This window comes from Glycine max, chromosome 3 (assembly GCF_000004515.6).
Source record: "Glycine max cultivar Williams 82 chromosome 3, Glycine_max_v4.0, whole genome shotgun sequence".
Classification (NCBI taxonomy): domain Eukaryota; kingdom Viridiplantae; phylum Streptophyta; class Magnoliopsida; order Fabales; family Fabaceae; genus Glycine; species Glycine max.
This window is the reverse complement of record NC_016090.4, coordinates 2,232,384-2,257,673: the sequence shown is the minus strand read 5'-3', so window position 1 is coordinate 2,257,673 and position 25,290 is coordinate 2,232,384. Positions and strand designations below refer to the sequence as shown.

The 25,290-nt window shown below is 34.6% G+C and overlaps 2 protein-coding genes and 2 non-coding genes across 4 annotated transcripts; all 4 read right to left on the bottom strand.

Moving 5' to 3' along the window:
* Positions 1–11,709: 11,709 nt before the first annotated feature.
* Positions 11,710–11,783, bottom strand: TRNAV-AAC (transfer RNA valine (anticodon AAC)). Its single transcript has one exon. It is a non-coding gene; the product is annotated as a tRNA-Val (tRNA).
* A 1,187-nt stretch (positions 11,784–12,970) lies between these two features.
* TRNAV-AAC (transfer RNA valine (anticodon AAC)) lies at positions 12,971–13,044 on the bottom strand. The gene has a single exon. It is a non-coding gene; the product is annotated as a tRNA-Val (tRNA).
* Positions 13,045–14,715: 1,671 nt separating this feature from the next.
* LOC100527561 (uncharacterized) lies at positions 14,716–17,998 on the bottom strand. Its single transcript, NM_001250951.2, has 3 exons — positions 17,986–17,998; positions 17,617–17,817; positions 14,716–15,020 (listed from the first exon to the last, which is right to left on the bottom strand). The coding sequence occupies exons 2-3, from the start codon at positions 17,802–17,804 to the stop codon at positions 14,888–14,890; spliced, it is 321 nt and encodes a 106-aa protein (NP_001237880.1). The 5' UTR covers positions 17,805–17,817; positions 17,986–17,998; the 3' UTR covers positions 14,716–14,887.
* Positions 17,999–22,957: 4,959 nt separating this feature from the next.
* On the bottom strand, positions 22,958–24,033 carry LOC102667378 (uncharacterized). The gene is made up of 2 exons (XM_026128066.1): positions 24,025–24,033; positions 22,958–23,953 (listed from the first exon to the last, which is right to left on the bottom strand). Exons 1-2 carry the CDS (start codon positions 24,031–24,033, stop codon positions 22,958–22,960), a joined length of 1,005 nt encoding a protein of 334 aa, XP_025983851.1.
* Between the last annotated feature and the right edge of the window lie 1,257 nt (positions 24,034–25,290).

The following is a 25,290-nucleotide window of genomic DNA, read 5'->3' as shown; positions in this document are numbered from 1 at the left end:
TCTGATGATAGAAGTAACGTGACCTATAAACGTCGACGCTTGCAGTCCTCATAAGGTGAGAGAAATAGCCCTTCCCGATGTAACTGTATCTTCCTCGATGACGCAGGCGATATCTCTCTAAACACGATCACAAGAAATAATATCAAAGAGACGAAATGCATATTTTGGAAGATGAAAGTCCGTAAGACTCTTTTTCAAATCCATTGTTCCGAATAAACCTCAGAAACTTCCCGACGAACGTCTTCCCGAAGTTTTTTTCTCCTATTCCGGAAGAAGAGTTTCCGAAAGAGTTTTCCGGAAGCACTTCTTCCGGAATAGGCCTCAGTAACTTCCGGAAGAAGGTCTTCCGGAATGTTAAATTATTAGATTTTTTTTATTTATGTTTTATAATTTATATATATATATATATATATTTGTTTAATAATGGATTATTTGTTTAATTAGGTATAATGGTATATATTGTGGACATTAAAATTTATAACAATAAAATTCATTTAATAATTTTTTTATTTTATAATGATATATATATATATATATATATATATATATATATATATATATATATATATATATATATATATATTTCTGTTTTATAATTTTTTGTATTTCTGTTTTATATATGTTGTGGATAATTTAATTAGGTATAATGGTATAATATTAAATGATTTAGGTAACTTAAATGTATAATGGTACAAAAATATTTTATTAGTTGTTTATTATAGTGATAAGTTTAGTTTAAGTAAATAATGTAGTTATAAATTTAGAATATAGTGATAATTTTAATATAGTCGTGTATGATGCATATGTCCTATTAATATGTTTGTTATTTAAGGTGTAGTAAATTTTTGGATGTGGTTATATGATAATTTGAATGTACTTGTGTATGATGCATATGTCCTTAAGATGGACGAAGATCAATGGAGGTATGACTTTGCGATGTCACAAGAAGTTCATATGGATTATGATTATGATAATCAAGAAGAATGTGGAGTGAATGAACCACATGTCGATTGTTCAAATGCTTTTAATACATCTCAGGTAATCATAGATAATTTGAGTCATTGGTTGAATTGATGGTTTGTATGAAAATTAATGTGTTAGGGTTGCGTTGTAGGTATTCGCTACTCGAGATGATGTTTTGCAATGGGCTCGAACAGTTGCCCATGAAAATGGATTTGTTGCAGTGATTATGAGATCTGACACAGAGACCGGTAGCAGAGGAAGAAGTTCATTTGTGTTAATTGGGTGTGAAAGGAGTGATACGTACAAGTGTAGAAATAAATAATTCGTTAGAAAAGACACCGGGAGTAGGAAATGTGGTTGTCCCTTCAGGCTTCGTGGGAAACCAGTGCGTGGAGGGGAAGGTTGGATGGTGAAGTTGATCTGTGGGATTCATAATCATGAATTGGCGAAGTCCTTAGTTGGACATCCATACACCGGGCGATTGACTAAGGAAGAAAAGAAAATTATTGCTGATATGACAAAGTCGATGGTGAAACCGAAAAACATCTTGTTAACGTTGAAGGAACACAATGCCGACAGTTACACCACGATAAAGCAAATTTACAATGCAAGAAGTGCATATCGTTCTTCAATAAGAGGAGCTGATACCGAAATGCAGCATCTGATGAAGCTTCTCGAACGTGATCAATACATTCATTGGCATAGATTGAAGGATGAAGTTGTGGTGCGTGATCTGTTTTGGTGTCACCCAGATGCAGTAAAGTTATGCAATGCATGTCATCTGGTGTTTTTTATAGACAATACCTACAAAACAAACAGGTACAGACTCCCACTACTTGACTTTGTTGGAGTGACACCAACGGCGATGACATTCTCTGCTGGGTTTGCATATCTGGAGGCTGAGCGTGTTAATAATATTGTATGGGCTTTGGAACGATTTCGAGGCCTATTTTTAAGACACGATCGCCTCCCTCTTGTTATTGTCACTGACAGAGACCTAGCACTGATGAATGCAGTGAAAACTGTGTTTCCCGAGTCTACTAATTTGTTGTGCAGGTTTCATATCGATAAGAATGTGAAGGCGAAGTGCAAATCTTTAATCGGGGAAAAAAATGCGTGGGACTATGTAATGGATAACTGGGGTACTTTGGTTGATTGTCCGTCCGAATACGAGTTCCATGAGTCATATCAGAAGTTTCAAGTTGCTTGTTCGCCTTGGCCGATGTTCGTTGACTATGTTAACGACACATGGATTATCCCCCACAAGGAAAAATTTATTACAGCATGGACGAATAAGGTCATGCACCTAGGCAACACAACAACAAACAGGTATTAACAACTGATTTTATTTGTTAGTAACGATTAATATTAAATGGTATTTAATTGTTGTATATTTTCATGTTTGTTGTGTATTTTAAATGTAGGGTTGAATCAGCTCATTGGGCTCTCAAAAGAGTACTACAAAATAGCGTTGGAGACCTATGTAGTGTTTGGGATGCCATGAACAACATGATCACGCTGCAACACGTCGAAATTAAAGCATCCTTTGAAACCAGTACGCATGTGGTTGGCCATGTATATAAAAAAACCTTATACAAGAGGCTTCTTGGGATGGTTTCGAGGGATGCTTTAAATCAGATTGCTTCTGAGATTGACCGTCTACGTTATCTCGGCAACAATCTCTCTTCTTGTGGTTGTGTGATGAGAAGCACGCACGGGCTTCCTTGTGCATGTGAGCTTTCTAGGTATACTGCTAGCAGCATCCCATTGGAGTCAGTCCATCTTTTTTGGAGGAGACTTTGCTTTTCAGACCAAGGGTTATGTGAGACGGAAGTCACCATTAAGGAAGAAATAGAGGTCATATCTAAAAGGTTTGATGAACTTGATGTGGCTGGCAAAGTAAATCTGAAGAGTAAACTTCGAGAAATCGCATACCCTGATCATAACTCTATGTGCCCTCCTCCATCAAAGGTGAACACTAAAGGTGCACCGAAGAAACCGATGAAAAGAAGTCAAACATCCACAAAGCGTGATCCGTCTTACTGGGAGTATGTTGATGCTTTTCATTCTGTTCAAAGCAGCAACTCTCCAGTGAAACGAAGTGCATCATGTTCTCAACCGCGTCAGCCAACAAGGATCATCCCGATGTTGGATCAATTTGCGTCATTCTTTCAAGGTTTCATTCGTGACGTTGTGGATGTGAAAACGGACGGTAACTGTGGATATCGGTCCATTGGCGCTTTATTAGGTATGGGGGAAGATTCGTGGCCGTTAGTGCGTAATGAATTGCTTAAAGAACTTGGCAGGTGGTCGCATGAGTACATGAACCTCTTCGGTGGCACAGAGAGATTTGAACAATTAAAGTTGTCCCTACTTGTTGATGGATTTTCAAAGGTATGTTTTTAGGTTAATTTTTTTTAATAACAATGTTTAAATTACTTACATGTGTATGTTTGGTTCATTCAGGTTAGTGTGGACAAGTGGATGGATATAACAGACATGGGATATGTGATTGCTTCACGGTATAACGTAATCCTTGTATCGTTGTCCCAACAACAAAGCATGACATTTTTCCCTCTTAGAAGTCAACCACCACCTGACTCTTCTGGCCACCGCATTATATGTGTCGGTCACGTGTTTGGAAATCATTTTGTTCAGGTACATTGAATATAGTTAGTGTAACAATTATGCAATGACTTCGCTTGTTCGTTTGGCACGGTCAGCGCATGATATAATGTTTGTTCATGTACAACAGGTTTATTTGAAAGACCATTGTCCGTTGCCGCCCCCAGCGCTGTTGTGGTCAAGCAATTGTTATTCTCAGGCAAAGCAATGGGCAATTCCATATATTAGTAGAATGCAGGAATACACAAGCTTGATGTCATTCAAAACACACTATGTAGACCTAAATGAAGACTAAACATTCATTGTTTATTTATTTGTATTCATTATGCGATATAATTCGTTGTAACTCGTCACTAACCAATTAATATTATCAACTACTCGTTTGGTTAAGCAAGGAAATTGTTGGTCCAACAAAAATCATTTACGCGTACAGCATACATCATTGTCATAATTGACAACACATAATGACATGCATGCGTGTTACAGTTTGAGCGTGACAACACATTGGTTGACTTCAGTACACATTTTGAAACTAGCAGTCGCTCAACAACACATTGGTTGACTTGACTACACATTAGCGACAACACATTGGCTGACTTGACTACACATTTACGCGTGTCTATTTTTTTGTAAACAAAGTTAAACAAAGGCTCGGTCACAACCATCTATATATATGGCAGACTAGGCTACTAAATCACACATTATCTTGCTTTCAAATAATCTCCCAACTGATACACAAACTATGGCATTTCTAGGAGAAACTAGCAGTCAGACGATTGTCAACTCAAGGTTGGCTTTCATTTATCCAAATGGATCGATTATTCACAATGATACTGGGGTTTACTTCCAAACTTCAACTCCGGTGCCCATTCGAGTACCAAATAGGTGTGATTTTGCAAGCCTAAAAACCAGAATACACAATACCCTTCAGCTATCCGACAAACAATTTTTGGATGAAATTCACTACCGGAAGCCATTCACCGATACATGTAACCAAATTCGCTTTGAGTGTATCAAATTGATAAATGATGACGATGTCAACACAATGTTAATGTGTAATGATCAATTTTCTTGTGTTGGTCCGATTGACTTATTATGCACCGTTGGAAGAACACCAGATGGAATAATAAACTTACTTGAACGCACTATGCCTCGTATTCATGACGCGATGCTGTATTACAACGGCAAATGGAACATGCCACCGCAGAACAAATTTGTTGGTTGCGCGTTCACAGGAAAAAATCCTAAGAAATTTCAAATTCCTTCAACATGTACCCTCGATGAACTGAAGAATTTAATCAAGCAAGTTGCACCTAAAGGGATCCCCCCTCTTGGAATTCACGAATCACAAACGGTAAGACGATTGTTTTTCCGCCAACCAGCTCGGTTTGAGTATTCAGATACGGTTATAAAATATGAAATAAATGAGCTAATCACCAACGAAGAACTGCTGAAGGTGTTAGTACAATCTAACTACTGGAAAAAATATGGACCAATAGAAATTTTAGCTGTCTTTACTAAATATGTTGAAGACGAGGTCAGTGGGACGTCGCTAAACAACTGAATGTCATGTTTAATTTTTTGTTTTTTTGTTGATGTAACCTTTATATGTTTACGGCGTGTTTAATTCCCATAATAAAGTTGAATGCGTTGTTTCAGTGGTCCAAAAATTTAATTGTTAAAAGGGTTCATTTCGTAGTTTTTTGGATTTTGAGACTTTGTTTTGACGTGTTAGTTGACGGAACTGGGGAACGGGACTATTTTTTTTGGATTCTTTGACGTCCAAACATGAGAAATGGCCGCCCTCCATTGTCTCAGGGCACAGGCACACCCACGCAAAAAAATTCCAAACATGGGTACTTGAACATGGAAAAAGGGTTCATTTCCTATTTTTTTGGATTTTGAGGCTTTGTTTTGACGTGTTAGTTGACGGAACCATTGAACGGGACTATTTTTTTTGGATTCTTTGACGTCCAAACATGAGAAATGGCCACCCTCCATTGTCTCAGGGCACAGACACACCCACGCAAAAAAATCCCAAACATGGGTACTTGAACATGGAAAAATGGTTCATTTCCTATTTTTTTGGATTTTGAGGCTTTGTTTTGACGTGTTAGTTGATGGAACCATGGAACGGGACTATTTTTTTTGGATTCTTTGACGTCCAAACATGAGAAATGGCCGCCCTCCATTGTCTCAGGGCACATACACACCCACGCAAAAAAATCCCAAACATGGGTACTTGAACATGGAAAAAGGGTTCATTTCCTATTTTTTTGGATTTTGAGGTTTTGTTTTGACGTGTTAGTTGACGGAACCATGGAACGGGACTATTTTTTTTGGATTCTTTGACGTCCAAACATGAGAAATGGCCGCCCTCCATTGTCTCAGGGCACAGACACACCCACGCAAAAAAATCCCAAACATGGGTACTTGAACATGGAAAAAGGGTTCATTTCGTAGTTTTTTGGATTTTGAGGCTTTGTTTTGACGTGTTAGTTGACGGAACTGGGGAACGGGACTATTTTTTTTGGATTCTTTGACGTCCAAACATGAGAAATGGCCGCCCTCCATTGTCTCAGGGCACAGACACACCCACGCAAAAAAATCCCAAACATGGGTACTTGAACATGGAAAAAAGATTCATTTATGTAATTCTTACAAACAAAACTCATGATTCTAAAAACTTATGTTTTTTATGTAATTCTTACAAACATGGAAAAAGGGTTCATTTATGTAATTCTTACAAACATGGGTACTTGAACATGGAAAAAGGGTTCACTTATGAATTATTAATCATTTTAAAAACTTTTATTTTTTATGTAATTCTTACAAACAAAACTCATGATTCTAGGTTCCCTTTTTTTAAAAATAAATTTAAAACAACCGTAAACTTCGCTTAAGGACCACAAACAATCGGAATAACAAACTATATTATAAAATAATAAACTGTGCAAAACACGCCAACTATATTAAACAAAAACTGTAATAATTACAAATATTCATGTCAACTACAACACAACAAAATAAATACAATGATCAATGGTCCGTGCGGCGTCTCTGACGAGCCCTGACCGTCCCATCAGCACTGGGTCCCCCTCTCGCGATCGTCAGGCAGTCCTGCATAATGTCATATAACTCTGTGCCTGCAGTGACTATCCTAAGGTTGAGCACACGCTCCAACCTCTGTGCAATCGCCTCATATCCCTCGTAATCATCCTGTCAAACTCATAAAACATTAAACGCGCAAATAATCTTACCACATATGGAGGGGGGGTCAAATGCCACTGGAACCTGGGGGCTGGGCGGCTGTATGTAGTCCTCAGGGTCTGCAGCTGGTGCATCCCTCTGCTGGTCAGCTGCCTGGGTCGGTGTCATGAAAGGGTGAGATATGCGGAAAAATCACTCAATGTAATCCGCAGATACCTGCCCAGGCACTAAACAAGGCTGACCTGCAGGTAGTAAGTGATCCGCAAACTCCATCCACCTGTCATCTATCTGATCCTGTGACAATCGTGCACTAACAGGCGGCGGAGGGATGCTCTGGATGTAACCGAACTGGCGTACCACCCTCTCCGGTCGAACTGCGACGATCATAGGACCCCATCTGAGCTGACCCTGGAACGATGAAATCTCCTGAAACGCCCTAACACCCCGATGCTCCGTGTACGGCAACCAGGACACATCTGTGACGGTCAAACCATCACAACGTGCCCTGTAGGGTGCTCCTGTGATGCCCTTCATGTGCGCCTTCGACGTCAACCACCGGGAAGCACGTGGGGACGTCTCCTGATATGTATCGTCAGTCACGCACTGATGCACACTAGGGAAGTGCTCATAGATCCAGCACTACACAATAATTGAGGTTAACATAACATAAAAACATGTTTAAATCATAATCGAACCTAACATATTAATAAACACAAAATTTACCTGAAATAGCGTCAAGTACCCCGCAAGCTGTCGGGTGGTGGTCCTACAAGCCTCATCTAACTGGTCGTACATATGAACCAGCGCGGCAACCCCCTAAGCGTAACCACCACTATGAGCGAGGTCCCGGAAAGCGTCAAGGTGGACCACATGCACGTATGTTGCACTCTTATTAGCAAAAAGAGTGCAACCAACAAGGTGCAGCAAATAAGCGCGAGCTGCGACAATCCACCGCCGGGCCTGACATCTGGTCTCATAAATGTCACGAACCCATCCTAATCGTACATATGCTCCACGTGTGAGTGCTGTCTCGGCTCTGGCCTCCTCCGCAGACACTTCCAGCAACTCCGTGAGCAAGAATCTGGCCTCCTCCGTAGAAAGAGCGTGGAAACTGTGCAAGGCGCCAGTGATGGGCAAATGTAGAATGGACGACACATCATCCAATGTGATCGTCAGCTCTCCTACTGGAAGGTGGAAGGTGCTAGTCTCACTGTGCCACCTCTCCACAAATGCGGATATAAGTCCAGGATCGCCAGTAATAACTGAACAATCTATCAATGGACTTAATCCTGTGGCAGCCACCAGGCCTTCAATCTCAGGCACTGGCCTCCCAATCAGTGTCAGCTTCCTCCCATGTGACACTAACTTCAAATCAGGACGTTCCTGATTTGAAGTACAAATTATACAATTATTAAAAAAAAATTAATCATAAACAAATAAATAAACAATGACAAATAATTAACAAATTAAAATACCTGTCCACTCCACACGGCATGTGCAACATGCTCGACAAATGATGTGAGCACTGACGGGTCACGTGGACCACCAGGGAATCCCTCTGCAGCATCATCACCATCTGACCCCTCACCACTATCAGCACCCTGTGCGTCCGCACGCATCTCAGGTGCCTCCGTAGGCTGCTCAGGGACATCATCAGTCATGTCAGCGACGTCCTCAGCCATATCACGTCCCTCCGTAGTCATCTGATGAACGCGTAGCATACGGGCTGAGGCAGTAGGCCTACGCCTCTCGGGAACATCGCCAGCATCCTCGTCAGCAGCTCTATCTCTGCCTACAACTCTACCTATGGCACGACCTAAACCTCGTGTTCTGGCCATGATCTGTAAATCATGTCGAACACGTATTTTTTTCGGTCAAAATATACACAATTTTCTTTATAAAAAATCAACTTTATTTATAAACAAATAAGACTAACTTAAATCAAATTATTTTCACACATACACGACCTAATTTTAAAAAAAAAATTAAACAACTTCATTTATATAAAAAAAAACAACTAATGTAAAATAAAATTATTAATAAACATGCACAACTTAATTTTTTTTTAAAAAAATTAAACAACTTCATTTATAAAAAAAAAAACACAACTAATATAAAAATAATTCATTACTAAACATCCACAACTTAATTTTTAAAAAAAAATAAACAACTTCATTTATAAAAAAAAACACAACTAATGTAAAAAAAATTAATTAGTAAACATCCAACTCTTAATTTAAAAAAAAAATAAGAAACTTCATTTCTAAAAAAAAAACACAACTAAATTACTTAGTAAACATCAACAAGTTAATTTTTTTAAAAAAAATAAATAAACAACTTCATTTATAAAAACAAAACACAACTAATATAAAAATAATTCATTACTAAACATCCACAACTTAATTTTTAAAAAAAATTAAACAACTAATGTAAAAAAAAATTATTTAGTAAACATCCACAATTTTTTTAGTAAATAAAATACTTCATTTATAATAAAATAAACTAATTAATTATAAAAAATTAGTATTTTTATAAAACTTCCAAAACACACAACTTTAATTATAAAAATAGACAACTTCATTTTTAAAGAAAAAACACTAATTTAAAAAAATAAACAATAAACAAAAACAAACACAACTACTTTTATAAAAAAAATTAATTTACAAATTAATATTTAGTAAAAATACACAATTTAAATTATAAAAAAAATATGACATCAAAAACCCAAACTTCATTTTTCATAAAATCTAAAAAACAAAATAACCAAAATAAATAAAATAATTCATTTAAAAAAAAAACAAAACAATTTCTGTTTAAAAATTTTTTTAAAAAAAAACACAAAAAAAAAAAACCATTTCCGGAAGAAGTGGTTCTTCCGGAAACATTCCGGAAGAAGGGGTTCTTCCGGAAAGGTCTTCCGGAAATTTGAAAGTTCTTCCGGAAGTGCGCGTCTTCCGGAATTCTTCCGGATGAACCACTTCTTCCGGAAAGTTCCCGGAAGAGGTTTTTCCGGGAGTCTTCCGGAAGAAGTGTTCTTCCGGAAGACGTTTGGTTACTTCCGGAAGAACCCTTCTTCCGAAAACTTTCCGGAAAATGTTCTTCCGGAACTTCCGGAAGAACCCCTAACGGGTCTTCCGGAAGTCTCCGCCGTCAGCCTCCTTTCCCCATTTTTTTCGGCGTCCTCTCCTCTCGTCTTCTACCCTAAGGTTACTATCCTAAGGTAACTATCCTAAGGTTCCACTGCTACAAGCTATAACAATGTTGTATGATACAAGCAAAGGGGAGTTAGGGAGACTAACCTCGTTCGCGGAGAAGAAGAAGACGAGGTTCGCGCTTGCCTTGCCGGAGAAGAAGAAGCAGTTCGCGGAGAAGGGAGAACAAGCTTCGCGGAAGGAATGAGCAGCAGCAGAAAAGTTTCTTCCGGAGAGGGGGGGGCTTTTTATAATTTTTTATTAAAGGGCAAAATTGTCCATTCATAAAAGTTGTTGGGTGCACCAGCAATATTGCTGGGTGCACCTAGCATCTCCCGAGAATCAATAGCATCATACCAAGTATGTTCTGTCTTGTTTGCTGTCATGCTTATTCTGTGGGGGCCTACTTCAAATTTCAGAATGTCACATGTCATTGATATGGTTTAAGGCATCTAATTTCATTTCGAGATCTTAATTAGTTTTATTTTAAAATCCTCTCTTATATCAGTGTCTTATATCACTTTTAAGATATTTTTAACTTTTTTACTCCAATACCAGGTCTACTCTTCCACATTCTAATATTTATTTATAATTTATTTTAAAATAACTAAAAATAATTAGTTATATTTTTTATTTTTAAAAAATTTATAACAAAAATACAAAATTTATTAATAATTAAAATATTTATTTCTCAATATAATTTAAACTTCTTTTTTTTCTCTATTTCCTTCCCCCTTTGGCTCCTTTAGTTTTTTTTTTTTTTTTCTCTCTCTTTCCTTTCCTACCCACCCTATCCCCTCCTTTAGTTTCTCTTCCTTTCTTTCTTCTCTCTCTTTTCTTCCCCACACAAGAATGCACCCTTGTTTTCGGTGTTCACCCTTGGCATTTTGCTATACTATATGAGAATATCTGTCTTGATCATTTTAAGATTCAAGTCCATAGATGCTAATTTCTCTGGTTTGATTGGGAGGAGATGCAAGCCAAACATAAGTTCTTGAGTAGAGTTATTCAAAAGACACATTGAGAGATTTGCGGATATTAACATTCCATTTGTAAGAGTAAGTAAGGGTGTGTAATGTTTGCAGAAATTAAGAAACTACATCAGCTGCATAAAAGTAGACAGAATAAGCAACACGTGAGTGATTGCATTTACATATATTATTAACATAGATATTGATATTTATCCCTAAACAGTTTTCCTTGATATTTATCTTAAAATATATATAAAAAAGAAAAAAAAAACAGTTTATCCTTGACAAAACGGTGATTGTAGCTAGTGGAAAAACCTAAATCCTTCCCATGCTTATTCAGCCACAACCAACATACAGAAAGCACAATATTGTGCAATTCCAAAATACAAATTTTTTCATGTTAGTACCTGCAAGTGCACCATATTCGTACAATGTAATAATGAGAAGAATCCTAGTAGCTGTGACACCTTGAATGAGTATAGTAGCTCTTTCTTTCCAAAGCTGCTTCATGTTTACATGAACAAAGTAACTTGTAACATTTGAGATCAGTTATGTGTGAAGTGAGCGCAATGGTCTCAGCTCAATAGAGAAAAGATTAACCACGTATTTTTTTTAATCATTGTTTGGAAAAAGATGAAATGTTAAAATTATAAATTAGGTTTATGTAACAATTATGCCAGTAAATATTTGGCACATATTTTGTTTGAATAAGAAGTCAAAAAAACAGAAAAATATAAAAACTAACATACTGGCTTCGCCCGGACTTGAACCGGAGACCTTCAGTGTGTTAGACTGACGTGATAACCAACTACACCACGAAACCATTTTTTATAAGGAGACCATACTTTTTTATTATTTAGTATTTTTACTAATATAATATGTTAATATAATATGTTATCTTCATCTTGGATAAATAGTGTAGTTACTGTACAACATAGCAGCAACGATAAGCGAGGACATTACTATAGTTGAAATAATTTACTTTAATCCTCCAACTCTATTTTAGAATACACTAGTATTTTTTTTTTCATGAACATCCATACCTCTTAGAAGCTATGCATTTATTCACCCTCCACGTCTTAACTCAGACACTTAGGTTATATTTAAATTAGTGGTAAAGAATAAAATAAAATGGATTGAAATATAATAAAATAAGATGGATGGGAATAAAACAAAATGATGGAACAAAAATTTTATTTCATTGTTTGAAAAAGTGATAAAGGAAAATGAGTTGTAACTTTTTTTAATTCTCACGTTATCCTTATTTTGAAGGCAAAGTCTACCTAAATAGGTGGTTCACCCATGGATCAATTTTTTATTGGTTAAAAGTTAGTTTTATTCTTTTTTTTTTTATCATTGGATATATACTAAAATAATTAGACGGGGCAGATTAAAAAGGGGAGCTGTTGTGCACAGGCTTCCCAATCGTGAAATCTGTCGCCACAGTAAAAGAATTTGAAGGTTAAATAATAAAATAAAATGGATTGAAATATAATAAAATAAGATTGGTTGGAAAAAAAAAATTGGAACAAAAATTTCATTTTATTGTTTAAAAAAGTGATAGAGCAAAATGAGTTGTAGCTATGCTTCTATTTGAGAAGCTCTTCCTTTCTTCTTTTTTTTTCCCCCTCGAAAGCTGCTTCATGTTTACATGAACAAAGTATCTTTTAACATCTGAGATCAGTTATGTGTGAAGTGAGCAATGGTCTCAACTCAATGCAGAAAAGATTAACCACTTGTTTTTTTTTTTTTAATGATATCCTCACAATATTTGAGTTAGAACATCATAAATTATGTGAATATTTTATATTTATCTGATTATCTCTCTCCATCTGACTATTTGCTTGGAAAAAGATGAAACTTTAAAATTTCTAATTTTACGTTTATGTAACAATGTTCACAGATTACTTAAAAAAATGTTCACAGATTTATTTTACCTTCATGCTAGTACATATTTTGCATTAATTTTGTTTAGAATAAGAAGTCTCTAAAAGGAAAAAAAATCAAGTTTGGCTTCGCCCGGACTCGAACCGGAGACCTTCAGTGTGTTAGACTGACGTGATAACCAACTACACCACGAAACCATTTGATGTGAAACAACCATACTTTATATTATTCAATACTTTTACTATTTTTCTTGGATAACAAAATAGGTACTGTACAACATAGCAACAACGATAAGCGAGAAATATACTATAATTGAAATAATTTACGTTAACCATCCATCCAACTATATTTTAGAAACACACTAGTTTTTATTTTTATGAACATCCATACAAAAAAATTAGGGTGTGTTTGTTTGCATTTTCATTTTCTGTTTTCATTTTTAAAATATTAGAATTATGAAAACATGTTTGGTTTGACTCTTGTTTTTTGCTTTCAAGAAATAAAAATATTGAAAATGCATTTTCAAAAGGAAATATATTTTTAGATTTATTTAAAATTAAATTCCTTGCCATTGCATTTTCATTTTACCAAAATGAGGTTTCTAATTTCAACTGAAAACGAGATTTTATTGTTTCCAGTTTTTGATTCGTTTGAAAAAATATTTTCACTGAAAATGAAAACAGAAATTCAACCAAACACATTTCCATCACCATTTTCTATTTCCAATGAAAATAAAAACACAAAATAACCAAACCAAACACCCCTTAGTCATCCATCCTCTATCCTATCATTTATTACATTTCAAATTCAAATTTATCTTAAAACTATCGTACAAGTATAACTTCTCATGTTTAAATTATTAATAAAGAATAAAATGAAATGGATTGAAATATAATAAAATAAGATGGATTGGTACGGAACAAAATGATGGAATAAATTTTTTATACTATTGTTTGAAAAAGTAATAGAACAAAAATGAGTTATAAGTAGTAACTTTTTTAATTCTCACATTATCCTTATTATGAAATTATTGTCTTTGAGAAATTAATGATTAGGTTAAAAAAGAATGATCCGTGAAGGTATGGCCAAGAATGACCCCACTCATATCTACTCTTAGGATGAACTAATCTGTCAAGGCTAAGAAAAACCACAAAAGCCCCTCACATATAGATAAATATTATACTTGGGGGATTTATTGGAGCGAGAAGCTCTACAAGTGCAAAAAGGAGAACTTTGAGGGTTGTTATGACCTTATGGGAGTAGAGACTTCATTACAGTCCCGAAATACTCAACTGTTAAAGGATGTTACTACTCTTATCTCCTTAGATGTTGCTTATGGGAATAGCATCCTAAAGCATAATAATCCAATGGTCATTAGGATTGTCATAGCAAATGTTGATGTCAGGTGAAGTGATGTAAGCTCTTGCATCAGGAAGCTTAATCAAATGGAGATTAGGAAGGAGCACTTCTTACCATACGACACTGACCATAAAATTATTAAATAATGATCATTTCAATAATTAAAACAAAAAAACTAGCTTACCAATGACTTGACATGAACTAAAATTTTTGAATTTCTACAATAATATTGTGTCTCAGGAACACGTCTACATTATTGATCACGGTGAAGCTAGCAACCCTCGTTCAGTAGAAACTAATGTAGCATGTTTTTTTTTGTGGTTTGGTCTTTACTTGTCTACTTCAGTTGTCAGGAATCAACAAGGCACCAGAAATTGGTGCAATTTGGCAAGCTATCCTTTTTTTTAAAGCACAAGAAATATGCATTTCAAACGTAGAGATCAAATTACAAGCATGTTCCAACTTCAAAAATTCTTGTCAGTTATTATGTTTGAAGAGGATCTTGTTTTGTCTTGCTTGGATGCATTTCTCTAGAAAAATTTAGACGACCAACATAGTTAATGGTATAGATTCCAACACTGTCATACAAACGGAAAAGGTCAATGAATTTTTGGAAAACAGGCTCATTTGCTCACTCCAAATTGCCTGTGATATTATTTTCGACAACAGCAGTGCATAATTTCATTCCAAAGAACACTTTTTCTCGAATGCTTGCTGCTCTTTGCGACACAAGTCAAATTCATTTGTATGGTAGTACATGCAGCCAACATAATCATCCATCTCCTTTGTGCACTTTTGGTGCAGATCCTTCAGACTGCAGAAAAAGCATTTGATGACCATCATAAATCCTCAAAGAAAAAAAATGCATGATGTTTGACAGAATGCATCAGACAATGAAAAAAAGCCATCACAGTGAAAAGTTTCAGGTATAACATTTCAAATAAATCACAAAATTATGTGCATCTAAAATAACAGATAGAAATGAATAATATAAACCTGTGTGTATCTTTGTGCACAAAAATACTATTTATGAAGAAATTACATTATTAATCACAGAGAATGCATTGAGCAGTGATAATGGCCATAAACGTTTCCTCTCCGCCAAAAAAAAATCCTCCAAAAGGTGAAGTCCTCAAATAAAATTTTCAGTTCACAACCTTCAATATCTGTAAACAAGAGTAATGCCAACTGCAAGCAGCGGGTGGGGACCAGTAATAATTCAAGTTTGAAACATGTGCTACATATTTTATTATTGTTATTACAATCCCGCCAAATATATGGTACTTCCAAGTTAAGATATGTTATAATTCTAATAACAAACTACCAAAGCATTAGTTATGAACAAAATTGTAAGATCCACAGATTTGATTATTGAAGGGTGTAAAATCAGAGCAATAAACAGAGATGATGACAAACAACTGCAAGAGATTTTCAAGTAATGTAATAACTAACAAGGCAGTCCAAACATCCAAATTCTAATACTAATACAGCATCTTGAAACACAGCCACATTCCATTTGTTTCTAACACTAACATCAACTGAAATATCACCATTGAACATATCCATTTATGAAGTAGACACATGAGGCACAGCCGGTATGACTATTTTTCATGGCCAATAGCAAAACAATATATGACCAAATATACCATATCAGTTCTCCACCCACCATCCACAGTTATGCACTTCTTTCTCTCTGTCCTTTTTTCTTTCTTATTTGTTGTAATGTTTTGTTAAAATTATATTGCTAAATTCATTATCAGAAACAACATACATTTATTAATTACGGAATCAATTTGCCCAACTATACCTTCACCAATGGCTTATAACCCAGTTAGTATTTAAAATACATACGGGTAATGGTAGACAACAACCAAACTTTTCCCCACTAGGTGGAGGTGGATTGTTTACATGAATCAAATGATACTATAGTGTTCCATTGTGATTTGTGAATCTTGTCAGTAGACAAAGCGACAACCACCTCTAAAGCATTCTTAATGCTTTTGCCTACAGTGTTTCCCAGTCTCCCTTCCCCTTTAGTGGTAAGGCTAGAATCCATTTGTATAGTATGTTTACTCTTCCACAGAAGCATTCTCATCTTTACTACAGTAAGTTTATTCTCATTGTGAGAAGAGAGAAACAAATATTTTCTGAACTTGCTTCAATGTACTTTCCACCTAGCAGAATGGACTTATTTATATTCAAGAGTATTACAAAGACAATTAATGCCAAAAAGATTTACAAGAGAACAGTTGAGATACTACTACCTCCTAAGATGCCCTGATCTTAGCTATACCAAGTAGGCTACTTGAAAAAATAAACATTAAAGAAGCTCTTGTCTTGTAAAATATTCCTATTTCCAACACTCATGCTAGCCTTTTATTGCGGTATTGCCTAACACTCATTTCCAACATTGCACTCTTATACCTGTGGTAAAATTTTCCCTTCAGCTTGAGCAGTACCTTTTTTGTCAAAATGTTGTGCATTCCTTTAGGGGTAATCCTATGCAATGAGAAAACAATAGCAAGAATTTGTCCTAATTCAGCTAGATTCAAAGCTAATTGTTAGGAGTCCTACATTGAGTAAAATAAGAAGCTTGATGTGTTACTTAAGTCATGAGGCTTTTCCCACCTAATGAATTAGTCTTTTGGGTTGGGCTCTCCTCTTGTGCTTAAGTCGTCATAACAGTAAATTTTGGATGTATAATGTGGTAGGGACCATTTACCCATCCAAGAGTCAACAAACATGCAAAATCATTCTGTAAAAAACTCACACAAAAGTTCTGCTTATCTAACATTTTCAAAGTGTGCTCGACTCGGTTAAGGTTATAGTTCTACATGCAACCAACAATTCCAATAAGCAGTCCAAACTCCAAAGCATACAAAACAAATCAGAAGATCAGCTGACATACAAGCAACGAGGGTTATTCATATTCATGAAGCCAGTCGATGGCTTCTGAATCTGATCTTCATGTGAGATTAATATAAAATATCAAGCCAATAAACCAAAAACCAAAAAAGGATATTGAATATAATTTGAGAATCACTCAATTCATTTGCAAAAACAAACCTTCGATTGCTGACCCTGGAGCCAATGACTAAAAAAACAGTAAACCAATCATCCTAACACTTGCAGAAGGAATTGTTTCGCTTGGGTGTGCAAATATCTTTGTAATATATTCTCAAACATTACAATTCATTGACATTCACAACCACTTACGGACGAAACAACATAAATAAAACAATAACATTAATTCTCAACAATACGAAGTGCCCACATAGCAAAAACAAAAATGTTAAAATCAAGAAATGACTCACCACTTAAAAACCATCAAAATCTAGAAAATGAACAAAACTCATTCCAATCTACCAAACAGAACCCAAGTAAAATCAGCAAAGACAAGAAATACTCACAGGCCAAGGACGCAACGGGTGACATCACGACCCTTATCGAGGCAATTTTCAGGGTTCTGATCCTTCTTCTTGCACTTCAGAAACTCCAAATTCTCGGAGTGGCACCTTATCCCAATGTGCTTCGACGACGCCATCAACACCGCCGACGTTGGGATCGGGTTTCCTGAAGCATCTACAGCGCTCGCCATTTGAAGTTCAAACCTTTTTAAGCAGAGAAGGGAAAGGGAAAATTCGATCAGTCTCGTTCCGTTTGGTTCCCGAGAAAATGAAAGGAAATTGCTTTGAAAGAAGGGAAAGGGGAAAATTAAAAATTTGGGGGAATAGGGTTTGGAATGCAATGAGAAAATTGAGAATGGAGAAGCGCTTTACCTTGAATTGCAGTGATTTGTGGTCGCTGGGACGAAGGAAGAGAGAATAGGGCAATTAGGGTAGTGTTCGGGAGTGAGGTGAAAGTAAATCGTGGGGAGCACAAGACACTCGGGGACATTATGATAATTTGGTTTTGAGAAAGAATGAGAATGGTTAAATTAGGTTTTTAATCCTATAATTTATTTTTATATTTAATTTGATTTCTAAATTTTTTTAATTTAATTCTTTGATTTTTAAAACTAACACAGTTTAGTTTTGTATTTTTTTATGTTTAATTTGATCTTTTAATTTATAAAAATGATTTATATTTTTTTTAAAATAATATGTATTTCGTGAATATTTAAATAGGATAGTTTTGAATTGTTACATAATATAATTTCTTATAATTTAGTGAATGATCAAATTGAATCGATTTAAAAATTAAAGGATGATATTAAATCCAAAAACATTAAAGAATTAAATTAAATTTAAATAATAAATTAGAGGACTAAAAACTAATTTAGCTAAGAAGAAGTAAAAAAAAAAGTGTTTTTTTATAGTCAAATTTGATTTTGATGTTTGTATTTTTTATTTTGTTTTAAACATCCGATTCATTGAAAAAAAAGAATTATGACTAATCTAAAATTCTACTTGTAAGTAAAACATAATAAAAAGTTATTTCCGCAAAAGATCGAACATTATATTTTTTTTTTATAAGTCTCAATCAATAATGTTTATTATATTAATTATTTTTAAATTAAAAATACTCCTCAAAGAAAAAAAAATATTAATAAAAAATTAATGATAGGGATAGATAGAGTTGGAAGAAATAGAAATTTAATACAAATTTATTATTAGAGTAAATTACACATGTTTGTTGTAGAAACTTATTACATTCTCTTCCATTCTTTATATTCACCTCACAAAATCCCCTAACTGTTTAATTTCTTTGCAATTAGCTCTCATGTTCTTGATCAGCGCTCTTAGTTTGTTAACAAAATATGACACGTGATTGGCACATGATAGGTTTATGTTTTTTTTTCTTTCAAAATTTCCCTCATCCCTTCAATTCCCAATTATGAAGTACGGGACATATGTTTCCAGTACTACACAGGGATCGAGACGGAATGAGGATGGCAAGGGAATGTCTCGAGGACGACATTAGTTTCTTGAGTACGGTTGAACAAGACGGGAACGACAATGGTCTTTCACGGGAATGTATTGGGGACGACGGTGGCCTACACGCACATCCTCATAGTCCAAAATTTAAAAAAAAAACAACATAAAAAAGGAGGAAAAAAGAGAATCAACAGAAAAATTAGGACTTCCTCACTCCTCTCTTTCACTCTTTCTTCTTGTTGGACAGCCACCACCAGCGAACCACCAATGACGGAGGTGAACCTCTCATTCTAATTCAATGCTCTCCGAACCATGCGAAAAGATTTCCCATCACACAGCTCACCAACTTGATCTTCCGCTGGAACCATATGTCCAAGCAGGCCAGGAAAAACAGGTATGATCTCCCTTTTCTCTGTCCCAGGCATCTAACTAGCTCACGTGGTTTACCGATTCCAAAGTGATTCATATAGAGGTGTGCTTGAAGTGGGGGAAGAGGGGGGATGTTGCCCCTGGGGTGGGACCTTTTACCATCAGGCATAAGAGCCCTCTTGCTATCCATATGCCATGTTGCAATTGCAACTTGCAATATGTTATGGAGGTACTCAAATTCATTAGGAAATAGGAAAGTTCTCGCTTGCTTTCAAATGTTTGTACAAGACAATATTTTCCTCGGTATATATGACTTATAACAACTTATTTTTAGGACAGGATGTAAATGATTTATTTTGCATGTAGTACCAGAGTACTAAATGAGTTTATTTGCATGATGTAAATTATTTATTTTACAATGCTTGATGTTTTATTTTATTTGTTGTTTTAGACATTGAACTAACTTAATTTTAATATTTTTTAATGTTAAACCTTAATGTTTTATTTTGATAGACCAATAGATCATCTTTATAATATACTAGTATTGTTATTTATTTCTCATGTTTTTTTATTAATTTTTCAGTTATTTTAAAAAATTTGTTATTTTCTAACCTACCCGTATCTCAAAATTTTCCATCCCATTCCCGTACCCCGTTTTGGTGCATCCTGGATTCCCAAAACCCAGGACATGAAGGTAAAAAAAAAAATGAACTTTACTATTCACCGTCAAAAGGAGACCAACATGCATAATGAACATCGTGTAAAAATAAAATAAAACAATCTATACATCACAATGATTTCGATTATCCCAAACAAAGTTCACCAAAATCGTTATGTTTATACCCCTCGACATCGTTATTGCATATCACAAAACCAAAAGTACAATGAGATGTTTTTTCAATGTTTATTTAAAAAAGTGTTGGAAAATTAAAATCAATAATCATAATTAATGTTGTTTGTCAAGCTTTGGATGGGAAATTAAGTGGAAACAAATAGAAAAAGAAGGATCCAGTGGTGGTGGAAGGAAAGGATTATGAGAATAGGGTTAACTTGAAGGCTTTTTGTTACATTTCACTACAAGCTAACACTTTCAATTAACGCTATTAAGTATTCACATAGGGATATCAAAGAAATAAATACATTTTATCCTAAGGGACTCTACTAAGTCTTAAATACAGAAAAAAAGTGAATGTAATTTTTTTTTATTAATTAAATTAATTATTTTTTAATTTGATAAATTAGATAATTAAGTCTTGAGAAATATTAGTAATACTTTCTTTAATATTTTCTTTTGAATACTTTAATTTTTATGATTGATTATAATTTATTAAAAAACATCAATTTTGATAGGTTTCATTTCTTATTTAATATAAATCAAGAAAGAAAAAGATTAAATGAAAAATAAAACTTATCAAAATTAATAATTTTTAATAAATTTTAACCAATCACATAAAAAATATCTAAATAAATATAAGAGAATATCACTAATATTTTTCTTGAGTGTTTTATATAGAAAAAGAGGGAATAACTATTTAAACTTTCAGTCTTGAAAAAGTGAATATAGAAATACAATATTCTGAGTACTGACATTGTTACGAGTTTTTTTTTTTTTTTTAAGAAATTGTTAAATATTGTCCATGTCCGAAAAAATAATACTAATAGCGTTTTTTATTTCTAGGTTGATGGTTGAGAGACATTCTCGCAAATGATAATTGTTTTCTAACAAAATTATAAATTTCTATTATTATAATTATTTAGAATTTTGAAGAGAATAAATAATATATGGATGGATTGTAACAAAGTCTTTTACATTATCATTAAATTTCAAATTATAAAAACTTTTGCACGAGCAACAATTTCAGTACAATTGCTTGCGTAGGTTTTCAAAGTTAAGCAACTTTTTTTTAAAGACCAAAATATCAATAGAATAAATGAGTTCCTATAGCTTATATAAGTAACTATAACCAATGTTGCCTGAATATTAAATAAATAAATAAAATTCCAAGTTAGAATAAGGATCTTGTTCACGTAAAAAAAAAGGATCTTGTTTGAATGAAAAGACAAAATGAGACTCATTAAAAAAATAAGTTAAAAACTCAAGTTCAAGCATTAAAAAAATAATAAGTATTCTTAAATATTATATGATAAGAAAGAAGAGACCCATCAAAAGTTACTCAACAATCTGGATTAAATTTTTGTACAGGATATCCAATGTAAAAATTTATAGGCACAAATGATTTAATTTCCGGTTTGAATGGAATCCATCATTAGAGTTGGAGTAATAACATTTAAATCACCTTTTATTCGAAACACCTTATCATCATTTTTAATTTCTCTTTATCTATTTTTTCCTATCACATTATAAAATTTATAATACTTATTTTTTTTTTCTCTTTTTTTTTTTTTACTTTTTATCTAGGTGTTAGATATTATATTAGATGCTTATCAAACATTTTCCTAAAAGTTGTGATTTTATCCTAAAGTGGACCACTTTTTCATCCAAATCATCCGTGGCAGTTATTGTTCATCCCAAAATGCTTTATTTAGATACATATTTAAGGCCATGGAAGAAAAAGTTAACAGATAGTTGGCAGAGCATCAATTATTTTACCAATCTCCCTCCAATACTAATATCACTTTGGCATCGATAGAAAGAAGTTGAGTACTAACACTAGTCAGAGAGGAATCATTTGATACTGGTCAATTGCCATAAGGCTGAAACAGTAGACTAAAGAAAGTTTATGTTATAGAAAAGTGCAGTCCTTTTGGAAGTTGTTCTCCTTTAAGTTTGGTTTGGTCCCCAATTGTTTTACTTTCTATCTTTATGTATATATATATTTAAGTTGGATTCTTTTAACTGGGCGGTTTGAATTGGAGTGCCAACATAATTGGAATGTCAATTCCTACTTCTCTCGACCTTTGCTCTTTTTTGCTAAAAAAATGCATAGAAATAGAAATAGAATACACAAATTAGGAGACCTGATTTCACGTAAAATTTTGTGGTATATTTGCAATACTTTGAAGTTAAAATATAGGGTGAAAATTTCATTCATTTTAGTACAGAAGACACATAATACCAGTAAGTCTTGCTGAATTTTGCCTTACTTTTTGACTTTTTGTGTGTGTATAAATATCTTATATGAAGGTAGCTATATTCTCTAACTCTTTTTTGCTATAATGTGATGACGTTTAATTATGCAAATTGGGCAAGGAACTTATATTTCCATTTTTAAGGCATGACAGTGGCTCACCAACAGAAAAAAGAATGCTATTGCCAAGATCCTCAAAGCCATAAAATATATGACCTTTATCACAACTTCCATAAAATTTGGTAAATGAGTCAAGCATGGAAACAGAAACCGTATTATGTAATTTTATATTGAATTGACATGGATTGAAACATGTAAAGCAACAAATTAAAAGCATATAAACTAACAAAAGTCACATTATGTCTGCATATTGTCCCTCAAATGCAACAAAAGTAAAATTAACAAAATACTATAAACTACCAAAACTGCTTGTGTGAAGGAAGAGGCAAAGTTCCAGCTCTAGTACCACACGTGTGCAGAGAAAGAGGCAAAGTTCCAGCACCAGTACCAAATGTGCGCAAAGTGTCCTTGTATGAAGTGAAGCGAAGAACATTGAAGTCAAATTCATGATCACAGATTTCCTGAATCCTCATATCTTTCAAACCACAGCCATAGACCTTCTTCTCAGTGGCAAAGACCAAAAGATCACCATTCAAAACTGCATAGCCCTTTACTCTTATAATAGGATGATCCTTCACCATTGCTTTCACTCTTATCTTCAAAACCCTTCTCCACTCACTTGTCTCATAGTGTGTCAAAGTCCATATGGTGAACACATGCTTCCTCAGCCTCACCAAACAAATTGATTGATTTGGATCAGTGGCTTTTCCCCATTTGAAAATCCCCATGTCACAAGTCAAGTCATGAGAACCCTTTCTTGCTTCTTTAGGAACTCTCAGCATTCTTGAATTTCCACTCTCAAAATTGTATGACATAATGTATGGCCTGAAATAAGGACTTTTTTTGTTCCAGGAAGGAAAACAATCTGAGATGAAGTGAACAGCTCCTCTGTGATGAACAGGCATGTCAAATTTCAGTTTCCTACTGCCAGTAAAAAATCTTTCTTGCTTTGATTTCCACACTCCTTCATTGGAATGATAAACTTTGCAATCCAAATTTGAAGAAGACCAATCAACTAAGTTGTCATAAAAAAGATACACCATGTAATCATCTTTGTCATCACATTCAAGAACAATCTTGAGATCAACAGCACCAATACTTGTACCATTTTGTTTATACTCACCAGGGGTGGGAATAGGCAACCAAGATTGTGTTGCTGGGTTGGTAATGAACAGCTTCACTTCATTCTCGCCGGTGGCGCGACAAAGAATCAAGCCATTGCTAGAACTCAAAATCTTGGCCGAGTTAGACAAGAATTCGAGAGAGGATTGAGGCACCCCAGATGAGAGCTCCTCCCCAGGTAAAGGGTGGAATTCAACATGGACATTGTATGACTGAGTGATGTCTGGTTGAATGAAGAAACATGTGTCATCCCTTAGCAATGAGTTTTGTGTCTGTTTTGTTGGACATTTTAGTGTAATTGATCTCTTTATTGTGTTAAAATAAGAGTGCACGCTTGTTTTAATGTAATAACGAGATGTTCGGTTTAGGCAAAGGTTGGAAGTTACATGGAAGTTACTAAAACTTCCATCAACGGTTGGAAGTTACTAAAACTTCCATCAACGGCAATTTTTAAAAAATAAATAACTTCCATCAACCGCCAATAGCCACCTGTTCTTTGATTATAAATAATCATCCTGGTTCAGAAAGCATAACGGGTGAAAAACTCACAAGACCAAAACAAAACTCTTGAATTATAATCTTCTGATTTTATCCGATTGAACAATTTTGGTTGAACCCCGAAATTTGATTCAATCTGAAAGTGTTTATACACGACTTCAGATTTATCCAGGATTATCTCGATTTTCAAAATTAACCAACAAAAGATTGAATCAAATTCTTTCGAGATGACGAACGATAGTTCGAAGATGACAAGCAAGTTTGCGAAGTTGGACAAGTTTGAAGGGCAGGATTTCAGAAGATGACAGAAGAAGATGCACTTTCTCTTGACAACATTGAATGTGGTGTATGTGCTGAGTACACCGATGCCGGTGTATATGGAAGGCGAAACTCTGGATCAAACAAGGAAGCGTTCGAAATGGGAGAACGACGATTACATTTGTCGTGGACACATTCTGAACGGTATGTCTGACTCTCTCTTTGATATTTATCAAAATGTTGAGTCTGCTAAGGAATTATGGGACTCTCTTGAATCCAAGTATATGGCAGAAGATGCCTCAAGTAACAAATTCTTAGTTAGTAATTTCTTTAATTACAAAATGATTGATTCGAGGCCTGTTATGGAGCAATATAATGAACTGCTGCGGATTTTGGGTCAGTTTACTCAACATGATTTGAAAATGGATGAATCCATTGCAGTTTCATCTATAATTGATAAACTGCCTTCTTCTTGGAAAGACTTCAAGCATACCTTGAAACATATGAAGGAAGAGTTGACTCTGGTTCAACTCGGCAGTCATTTCATGATTGAGGAGTCGCTGAGGGCTCAGGAAATTGACAAAGTCAATGATAAAACCGTAGCAGGTTCCTCTTCCGTTAATATGGTAGAGGAAAGTGGAACAGTTAAGCAAAATTACAATGCTAAAGGTAACAAACGAAAATTTCAAGGAAATAAGAACAAAGGTCCAAACAAACAGACAAAATTGTCATGTTGGAAGTGTGGGAAACC